Genomic DNA, 11409 nt, shown 5'->3' on the forward strand with positions numbered 1-11409 from the left:
AGCTATTTTTTTATATATTATTACATATACCATCATTTATTAATCATGTTCTTATATAACATGTCACATAATACTTCTGTATAGTTTATATTCTATTTGTTTTCAATAGTTGGAACATGAAAGGGGTGAATAAAACGTCAAAACCATCAGACTACAAATTCACTCTAAACAGCAACATTTTTCGCTCTTTATACCATAAGCAACAAGATCTCAAGCGATACAGGTTCCTAACAAAAATTTAATAGTACACAGCTAGCACCCATATTCCATAAACACCTGAAATACTTAACAATCAAAATCATCAGTTTGATTATAACTTATAGCAAGGCTAACATCAAACAGATTGTCATGCGATCGTTATAACCCTTTTTATCCTCTTTTCATATTTATAATTTCAAATGACAAAGTCTATCCAAGTCTATCACAACAATAGTTCACTTTCCATCAACACAGTTTAAAAAAAAATCATCCATATCTATCAATTAATTACAAAAAATGCAGGTGTTCAATCATAGATATATATTGACTAAACAGCCAACAATTTTATGCACATCAAAACTTCAAAATATCAGAAACACACAGGTACATACTCGATGATCGACTCCTGCCGTCGCTGCCCCAGGATTCCTGCGCCGCTGTGATCCGTCACCCGGGTCCACCAGCTCGACAACTCGCAATCACTACCGCAACGCCACTAGCCGAACCCACCTTCGTCACTAATCTGTTGTACCGGCATCAAAACACACGGCCGCTGCCACCAAATAACGACCGCCGCCTCCGTGACCCGTCGGAGTTCTGCCGAAAGGCCGTGAGCTGAAACACCACCACCGGTGTTATTACTTCTTGCCAAAACATCGGTCAGCCGCCAGTCGCCCCTCATTCAATCACCTCCTCTCCGAGCCACACAACTTCCACCATCACAGCTCTGCTCATCCGTTGATGCTCTGTTCACCACCGCCTCTAAAACCCGCCGGAGAAGAAACGGCTCAGCCGCCATTACTTCCACGGCCACCAGCATCTATCTCGCCTCTCTCCCTTCTTCTTGGCTCTTTCTCTCTCTCTCTCTCTCTCTCTCTCTCTCGGATTCAGGTGTGTATGCGTGTGTAGTGGTACAAGAGTGTTGTGTCTGGGGTGTGGCTTGCTCGCTGGAGATCGTCGCCCGAAGTATCGGCTCCGGTCATCGGAGTTGCAGGAAGAGACGAAGGGGTGTTGGAGTATCTGTGTGCGGCTGGTATTCTTTATTGGCTTTTAATGTTTTACAAAAAAGTGAGGGTGAGGGGGATTAGTATTGTATTTATAGTGTAGGGTTTCTAGGGTGTGTGGGTTAGGTTTGGCCCACGGGTATGAACCCATTAGATGTCGTGATTTGTTTAATACGAACTCTCCGATAAATGTTAACGACTTATTATAACAGTAAGATGTGTATATTTATATACGTTAATTTAAGTATGTTGGGCCCGGGTTATCAATTTAAATTATGCGTTTCTCTCGTCATGGTTTATTATTATTTTCCAACTAGTCATAATAATAATAATAATAATATAATAATAATAATGATAATATACATAATAAGTACAGGTGTTACTAAAATACCCTTTTCTCGACAATGAGAGTACGGGTTGTCACATAAGTATCCTTCTTTACCCGAGGACAGTGGTACGCGTGGGGTTTACGTAGGTTTTACGTAAGTGTCCTTCCTGACTCCGGATGACAGTAGCATGTTATTGTTTACGTAGGTTTTACGTAAGTGTCCTTCCTGACTCCGGAAGACAGTAGCATATTCCTGTTTACGTAGGTTTTATGTAAGTGTCCTGCTTAACCCGAGGACCATGGTAGATAGTCTAGTAATCGTGTAAGTACGCGTAATTGTTCAATTCCATCATTCAACCCATTCCCTATCCCCGGGAATCCCATGCCTTAGTAAGAGTGTGAACTCACCTTGGTTTGCTCGGTTTGATAATATACTTCTAGCGTTCGTTAACTGTTAATTGCTTTACACGTGACCTAGGGTACAACAGATATAAGTACACGTGTGAAGGTTCATGCAATACCCTAATGTATTCAAACAACCATTTGTTTCATGCGATCTGATTAACTAGTTAATATACAGCTATTACAGTAACATACAGTGTCATATCATACAGTATCATGTAGGGTAAGCACAATTCAACGAAGCTCGGACAAGCAATCACCCACCAGAAATTCGGACTAGGCAACCTCAGAAAGTCGGATTCATAACACACAGTCGGACCATATGATTACCATTTTAAAATTCGGATCATAGGCTATATTTAAAATTCGGATCATATTTGATATATATAAAGGTCGGACAATATGTTTGATATATAAAAGTCGGATTATATGTTACAAGCCCAAAAGTCGGCCCACTCACTAACTAAATCGAACCAAACATCTACTCAATCATGAAACTCGGACCCATCATGCTCATATCATAAATTCGGACCTAGTCTTTGCATCACACAAACATCGGACCAGATAATCATCACAAAATCGGACACCCAACCCCCTTAAAAACTCGGACATCCCTTCCCCTGTATAAAGGTCGGACCAAGGCTTGAAGCCTTAAAAACTCGGACCACAACAATACATAAAGTCGGACCACTTTATCATTCTAAAAAGGTCGGACTACCTTGTTTGAACAAAAAAGTCGGACCTATGCTCATTTACAAAAAACTCAGACCCTTTAAACACATAACAGAAGTTCGGACCTCACATATTCAACAAAAGTCGGACTGGGACTTCTTACACAAACTCGGACCATGTTATGTTATCAAAACTCGGATTAAGGCTCCATATAATAAAACTCGGACTCTTGATTCATTACAGAAATTCGGAATTTAAGTGAAATCAAAGGTCAGACATCAATCGTGCAACATTCAAACTCACTGTAACAGTTACGCATACGATTAAGAAACCCTAATTTCATGTATTTGCATTGCACTGATCAAAACAACAATCAATATTTCTAACATATCATGCATCTAAATCATCAGGCAATTGATTACACCACTAATCAACATCATTACACAATAAATCAGAATTCAATCAGTAATTACAGAACTAGTATGTGAAGAACTAGGGTTTACATGAATCACACAATCAACGATTAACAACAAACAATGATTAAACGATTACCTTGGATTGATTCTAGACAAAGAGAGGAAATCAAGAGTGATGAATAACTTGTGCCAATGATGATGATGATGATTGCCAGAGAGAATCAGAGAATATGCAAGTACGTGTTTTGTTTCTTTGGTGATGATTAGTGAAAAGGGATTAGGGTTAAGAATGATTAGAGTTTCACTATTAGCACTATACACCCTTAAGTATTGTCTATTACATATTACATGCACAAAATACACAATTTACATTTTCATCACCACATTCAAGTATTTGTCAAATCTTTCACAAGTAACACATAACCATGCACAATTACAATACACTTTATTGTATCAAAACGTATACAGTTTCATAGCAAAGTAATTATGCAAATAAACAACTAAACAAGCAGTGAACGTGCAATAAATGCGAAAGTGGAATCTTGGAAACTCGAGTTGTCACATTAGCGCCTAAGACTTGTTACCTACTGATGTTGTACATAAATTTTTATACTTTAACAGTAGGTAAAAGTCTTGAACTCAGATTTCCAAATTTGACCCTTAAAGCATATGTGAAATGACCAAAATGCCCCTACTGTGCATAGTTTGGTCATAAATGATAAAATTCACATATGTATGATATCTTACAGATATAACTTGTTAAAATAAATACTTTTACTGATTGTTTTAGATCAGAACCTCAGGTTACTATCTAACCTCTTTTATAACGTTAAAATGACCAAAATACCCCTGCGGGGCTTAAATTGTTTTTAAAAAAATCCGTTTTGTGCATAATGGAAGATACTGATATCACAACATATTTAAAGCATATTAACTTGTGGAACCTGTTCATGACTCATTTGGTTACCCGTTATGCATTTACGCGTTCAGTAAGGTTTATGTAACTAGTTTGCATAAATTAGCCGTAACGGGTAAAACCTTATCACTTTTACTTCAAAATCCAGAATGTGTTTAGTTTACCCAGAATGTGGCAGTACGAATGTGATCAACGTTATTGATGAGCTAGAAAAAATCACGGTTCCTGTTCAACCAGAGGGGAATAACATGGGCGGTAGGGAGGATATGAATGTTTTTAGGTCGAGTCTCAACTCGTATGCGGACAAGGTCAAGAATAGTGTTCATACGAAGAAGGAAGTTAATTTCAGGTGGATGGAGGCGACGGAAACTTGTAAGGATGCTGATGTAGTTATACCCCGTGAGGTAATTCGAAAGGTCCAAGATAAATTTGAAAATGTTTTGTATGGTTATTTCTTGGGTAATCGGCTTCCTTTTCCGGTGGTGGAATATTACGCTAAAAACGTTTGGGCTAGGCATGGGTTTTCGAAGATTATGATGAATGCGGAAGGGTTCTTTTTCTTTAAATTTGACTCCAAGGAGGGTATGTCTCAGGTGCTAGAGAATGGTCCGTGGTTGATTAGAAAGGTGCCTTTGTTCTTGAATGTTTGGACTCCCTCGGTTAGTCTTAGAAAGGAGGGAATTAAGACGGTGCCTGTTTGGGTGAAGTTGCATAATGTCCCCATTGCGGTGTATACGGATGACGGATTGAGCTTGTTAGCGTCTAAATTAGGGTCCCCCAAGCGGCTTGACGGGTATACAGCTGATATGTGTTTGGATAACTGGGGTCGGAGTAGTTTTGCCAGGGCTTTAATTGAACTAAACGCGGATTCTGAGATTAAGGAATATGTCACTGTTGCTATTCCAAAGCTTGATGAGGATGGTTATGTCACTGAAAAAATCAAAGTAGAATATGAATGGAAGCCTCACCGGTGTTCGGGTTGTTGTGTTTTTGGTCATAATGATCAAACATGTCCTAAGAATGCGAATAATAAGAAAGAGAAGCAAGTTGTGGTGGATGAGGATGGCTTTGTTACTGACAAAAGGAGAACGGCTAGATTTGGAGTGATGCCAAGGAAGCAAAAACAAAAGTTCCTTTACAGACCAAAGGTGGTTAATGTGGGTGCTAGTTCGTCGGGTACAAGTCATGATAAGCCTGAAGTTGTTAAAGCCGGAACGAGCAAGTCGGATAAGAAGGAGGAGGGGCCGGGTGGTAAGCATACTGAAAATGTTAACACCAGGAATTCCTTTGAAGCTTTGGCCACGGATGAGGGGGAAGTCATTGTTGATGCGGTAGGGATTCATAAGGAGGAAAGAGCAAACATGAAGAAAGGAAATGGGAAGAATACCCAAACCGAAGAAGAGGTGGTAGAGAAGCTACCAACGGAAATGTCTTCGTTTATGAGGCATGACCAGCGTAAAGGTTCTGAGGGGGCAAGCACTCCCAGTCCAATCGGTTTGAATGGGTAGTATAGCCTCTTGGAATATTAGGGGCTTGAACCGGCCCCTGAAACAAACGGAGGTTCGTAATATTGTTTTCGAAAATAAATTAGCTGTTTGTGGCATTCTTGAGTCTCATGTGGATATCACAAAACTTGACAAGGTTTGTAAAGCCGTCTTCAGGTCTTGGTCTTGGACGTCAAATGGTGTGTTGTGTGATCGGGGTACTAGAATTATCTTGGGTTGGAATGAGGATGTGGTGGACCTTATGGTGTTGTCTCAATTGGACCAAGTTATTCACACTCAAATCCGGCTTAAGAGTGAGAATAAATCTTTCTTTTGTTCGTTTGTGTATGCAAAAAATACGTATCAGGAAAGAAGACCGCTTTGGGATAATCTATGCAGGCATAAGGCTTTGTGTCATGATAAACCTTGGGTCGTTATGGGGGATTTTAACGTTGCTTTGCATGTTAACGATTCGTTATATGGTTCATCCGCCTGCTCCATCGGTATGCGTGAATTTCATGATTGCGTTCAATATGCAGAGCTCCTGGATATTAAGGGTCATGGTCTTCATTATACTTGGAGTCAAAAGCCGAGAAATGGGGTGGGGTTGCTGAAAAAGATAGACCGGGTTATGGGGAACGTGAAGTACCTAGAGATGTACCCTGAAGCGTTTGTTTTATACCATCCCTTTCGTGTTTCTGATCATACGCCGTGCATCCTCAAAATGTCCAATACGGTGAGGGTTCGACCGAAACCTTTTAAACTAGCTAATTTTATTACGTCCAAACCGGAGTTCACGTTATATGTGGAGCAGGAATGGAAGAGGAGTGTCGATGGCTTTACTATGTTCTCGGTAACACAGAAACTCCGAAACTTGACGCCTTCTATGCGTAAAATTCTGGCCATGCAGGGTAACTTGCATGTTAAAGTTTCGGATCTAAGAAAGAAACTCGATGGGCTTCAGGAGCTGATAGATGCAAACCCGCTTGATGTTGATCTTAGAACCAGGGAAGCAGAATGCCTTAATGAGTTCAGAATTGCATCATATGATGAAGAATGTTTTTTGAAGCAAAAGGCAAAGGTAGAATGGTTATGTGCGGGGGATTCTAATACGTCCTTCTTCCATAATATGGTGAAATGTAGGAATGCGAGAAGCCGAATCCAATCTATTAGGGATGTGGTTGGGAATCGGTTTAATGTGGATGATGTCCCAAATGCTCTTGTTGATCATTATGAAAAATTTCTGGGTCGAGAGGATCATGTCTCAAAGCTTGACATGGATGTTTTTCGAAACGTTATGACTACGAATGCTGCGGAGCACATGGTTCGTCAAGTCACTCGTGAAGAGATAAAAACGGCAATGTTTAGTATTGGTGAGAACAAAGCCCCGGGTCCAGATGGTTACACGTCCGCATTCTTCAAAAAAGCTTGGGATATTGTGGGCACAGAAGTGTCGAATGCTATCTTGGAGTTCTTCGAAAATGGTAAACTTTTAAGGCAATTAAATCACACGATTCTTGCTCTTATCCCTAAAGTGGACACTCCAGACTCGGTTCTGGATTATAGGCCTATTTCGTGTTGCAATGTTTTGTATAAGTGTATTAGCAAGATCATCACGGAACGTATAAAGGGAAGCTTGGGGGAGTTGGTTAGCATTAATCAATCGGCGTTTGTTCCAGGTAGAAAGATCTCTGATAATATCCTTCTTACTCAGGAGTTAATGCATAACTATCATTTAAACCGAGGCCCTGCTAGATGTGCTTTTAAGATCGATATCCAAAAGGCCTATGACACTGTCAGCTGGTCGTTTTTGGAGGATGTTCTTAATGGGTTCGGGTTTCATTCGAAGATGGTTACTTGGATTATGGCCTGTGTCTCTTCGGCTTCTTATTCGATAAGTATTAATGGGAATTTGCATGGCTATTTTAGAGGTAGAAGGGGTTTGAGGCAAGGTGACCCTATGTCGCCATACCTCTTCACGCTAGTTATGGAGGTCCTTTCGTTGCTACTCCAGCATGGGGCGAGATCTAGCTCAGCCTTCAAGTTCCATGCTCATTGTGTGAAGCAAAGGATCATAAATGTCTCGTTTGCGGACGACCTTTTCATTTTTGTGCATGCTGATTTATTTTCGGTCAAAAAGGTGCGAGATGGTCTTGAGAACTTCACGAAAGTTTCAGGTTTGGTGCCAAGTCCAGCTAAGAGTACAGCTTATTTTTGCAATGTGCCTCAAAGTGTTAAATGCGAGATACTTCACATTATGCCGTTTCGGGAGGGGAATCTTCCGGTTCGTTATTTGGGGGTGCCGCTTATTACCACAAAGCTGATGTTTAAAGATTGTAAACCTCTTGTTGATCGCATGGAGAAGAGGATTGATAGTTGGCTTAATAAATCGCTATCTTTCGCGGGTAGATTGCAACTTATTAATTCGGTTTTATCAGCTATGCACATTTATTGGGCCTCAGTATTTATTATTCCGACCCGAGTTACACATGATCTGGAGAAACTAATGCGACGGTTCTTATGGAACGCTCACAGTCAAGGTAGAGTGAAAGCAAAAGTGGCGTGGTCTGATGTTTGTTTACCAAAGGATGAAGGGGGCTTGGGAATTAGGAGTATTTCGGATGTGAATAAGGCTCTTATGACTAATCATCTTTGGAGTATTATTACGGAAAGGAAGTCCCTTTGGGTTCAGTGGATCCATCTTCATAAATTAAAGGGTAGGAGCATTTGGGATATCCAAGCTCGGGGTAGTGTCAGCTGGGGTTGGCGGAAAATCCTTTCTATCCGGGATGCGGTTCGCCCGTTTATATGGAAGATTGTTAGGAGCGGCTCTAAAATAAACGCTTGGAGTGACAATTGGTGCCAGTTCAGTCCGCTTAACTCATTTATTACGCCCAGGTCAATTGCTAATGCGGGTTTTACCATTACTACTTCTTTAGCGGAGCTGATGGATGAAAACGGTCAATGGAAGTGGCCGTCTGCGTGGTATGATATTTACCCGGTCTTGATAGGGTTGAATGCTCCGACTTTGACGCATAATCTGGATGATAGAACAATTTGGAAAGATTTGGAGGGCAATTCTCGTCCGTTTGGTTCGATGGAAGTGTGGCATAATATCCGACATCGGGAACAACCGGTCTCTTGGGTGAATGGGGTTTGGTTTAGTCAATGTATTCCAAGGCACTCGTTCCATCTTTGGTTGGTTATTAAAAATAAGCTCAAGACTCAGGACCGTTTAGCAAGCTGGGAAGCGGGGAGCGATTATAATCTAAGACTTATGTGCTGTCCATTATGTAAGCACGATCGGGATTCTAGGGACCACTTGTTTTTCAGTTGTTCGTTTGCATCTCAAGTCTGGTATAATGTTAAGGATTTGCTTAACATGGGGGATGTTAATGATTCGTGGCAATCGATCATGAACTGGATGGATCAAAAGGCTAACTCAAGAAAGACGGATCACATTGTTGGTAAGCTAGTTATTGCGGCGGCGTCGTATTATATTTGGCATGAGCGGAACAATTGCTTATTCTCTAATAAAGTGGCCAATGTTAATGCGGTGTGTGATAAAATCAAAAATACGGTCCGGCTTCGATTGATGGGGTTCAAATTTAAGGATGGCTCGCACAATCAAAGCATTCAAGAGAAGTGGAAGCTGATTCCTAGTGATGAAGACAAAGATCCGGGCTAGGCAATTAGTTGTATAGTCTGTTTTTGATTTGTTTGTCGGGCAGTGTTTAGTTTCTTGTGTAGTTTAGTTTGTTTTGGTTGTGACGCTTGTCGGTGGTTTTGATCTTGTTGTCCTAGTCTTGGTATGCCAAGTCTAGTAGTGAGTATCGGCGTCTCGATACTCCCTGTTTTTATTCTTTGGTTGATATAAAATTTCACCGGGGTAACCCTTTACCCAAAAAAAAAAAGTATTCATACTTGTTGGGTCTAAATCACATTCTAATCCGGTCTTCGCTTAATCTTGTGTTTTGAACTGTATACCTTTCTTTAAAAACTAACCGGTCTTAGTTATAACTTAAATAAGACCCGTTAGGAATCTAGTAGGTTATTAAAAACTTCATTCCAGATTAGGAGCCTAGTAAAAGCTACTTGTACTTGCTGATTTGATATACGGCTGGGAATAAAATTATATTTTAGCTCAGGTAAATACTTTTAACTTATTTTCCCTTATACGGGCTTGGGATACGGTATTATAATAATACCGCTTGGTCGGGTATGAAATCATTTAATCGGAATGTGATTAAGAAATAGCATAACCCGTTTTAATCTGTCTAGTTTGATGCAATGCCTTTGGGGGGTTAATGACCATGTCCTGGATATCATCGGCTCATTTATTAGAAATGGCCACGGCTTAAGCACGGGGTGTAGGCATACAACTGACAGTTGCGTATGTATAAACGGTATCTCACTCTCTTATGGGCCTATACTTGTGGCGTGTCTATTAATCTTGTCCGGCTCTTCTAACCGGCCCTGAACGGACGACAAACAAATAAATCTGTATACAAGATTATTTTTAAATAATTGTCCCAAGTTATAAAAGATTATTTGTTCCTTGTGCATTTAAATCAATTTTCTTAAATGTTTTCAAATGAGTCGGTTAATTGTATTTACCAGTATAAACTGACGTATTTTCCCAAAAGGTTAAGTGTAGGTACTAAGCGTAATGGGCTGGAACTCCTGAGTATTAAATAAAGAGTCTTACAAGCTTTTGATACTTAAAATCTGTTGAACAATATTTCCTTTTTGTTTTAAGATCCGCCTGTGGATCCATCTACATTCCGTTATATAATATTTTATTGTACTTTAAATTTGGTTTGTATAATTACTTTTAGACTTCAGTTGTGCATTAAACTGTGATTAATTGTCTATGATGATATCAACTACATCACGATACTCCCCAACTGGCCCACCGGTAATACGTGGAAATATCGGGTGTGACAGGTTGGTATCCGAGCCAACATTGAGTGAATTAAACGCTAGCCTTTTGTGTTTAATCTCAATGACACAGTTGCACATTCCTTGACTTCTGAGTCTAGGCAAAGGACCTAGGATTAATCCTAATCTTATATTGTTTTTGTCTTTTTTTGTTTTCTTTTGATTTGACAGGATAAAATGCCGCCACGTGTAAGTGGAAGAGGAGGAAGAGGAAAGGCCCCAGTGTTAACAAGAAATGATCACGAAGCTGGGCCATCTCACGGGCGCACACCATCCGCTTCAATCGGATCGAGTCCACATGAAGATTGGAGGACCTACCTAGAGCCTGCGAGACGCTCTGTCTCGCTTAGCTCCTCGCCATCATATCACGATTCATTCAAACTCCATCAAAACAATGAGTCCGACAACTCGCACCACTCCTTCATCCCGTTGCAGTGTTCGGGTTCTCACCGTGCCTTTCAGGACCCGACCCCATACTTCCAAAGCCGGTTCAATCTGGTGAACCAGGTGCAAGAACCAGAGGATCCAAACCCTTTGGGACCAGTTGATCATTATCCTGAGATGCAGGACATGGAGATGGATGAAGATCCAGATCCCGAGATGCCACCGAGTGGGACGCCGACGCATCCCATTGAGATTTCTAGTGGATCATCATTTCATGGTTCGCCTTACAGGGGTCCAGACAGTTTTGCTGAAATATGGGTCACATACAACTGGGAGTACCCTCCCCCTTTCAACCCACAACATCAATAGCAGCAGGATCCCTTTGAGGATTCGCGATTCTAGGCGGTCACGCCACCGCCACCGCCATAGCCAGAATAGCAACAGCCTCCAAAACCACCGAGGCGAAGAAGATTAGGTGCACAGATGTTCGTGCGAGGGGGTTTCCACTTCAGTACCCCCAACACTCAAGCAACAGCCATTACCCGCCGTTGTATGAAGACCCACAAATGGGTGGGCCTTCAAACCCAGTTTCTGAAGTCGAAACTCCGCCAGTCGCGCCACAACCGCCGCACATGGGTTATGATAACCCAATCCCTTCTTACGT

The 11409-nt window shown here is 41.1% G+C and overlaps 1 protein-coding gene across 1 annotated transcript; it reads left to right on the plus strand.

Annotated features, from left to right (window-relative positions):
- The first annotated feature begins 4085 nt into the window (after window positions 1–4085).
- Window positions 4086–11114, plus strand: LOC110924696. The gene is made up of 3 exons (XM_022168691.1): window positions 4086–5430; window positions 5528–8976; window positions 10533–11114. Exons 1-3 carry the CDS (start codon window positions 4086–4088, stop codon window positions 11112–11114), a joined length of 5376 nt encoding a protein of 1791 aa, XP_022024383.1.
- The last annotated feature ends 295 nt before the right edge of the window (window positions 11115–11409 follow it).

This window comes from Helianthus annuus, chromosome 17 (assembly GCF_002127325.2).
Source record: "Helianthus annuus cultivar XRQ/B chromosome 17, HanXRQr2.0-SUNRISE, whole genome shotgun sequence".
Taxonomy (NCBI): Eukaryota; Viridiplantae; Streptophyta; class Magnoliopsida; order Asterales; family Asteraceae; genus Helianthus; species Helianthus annuus.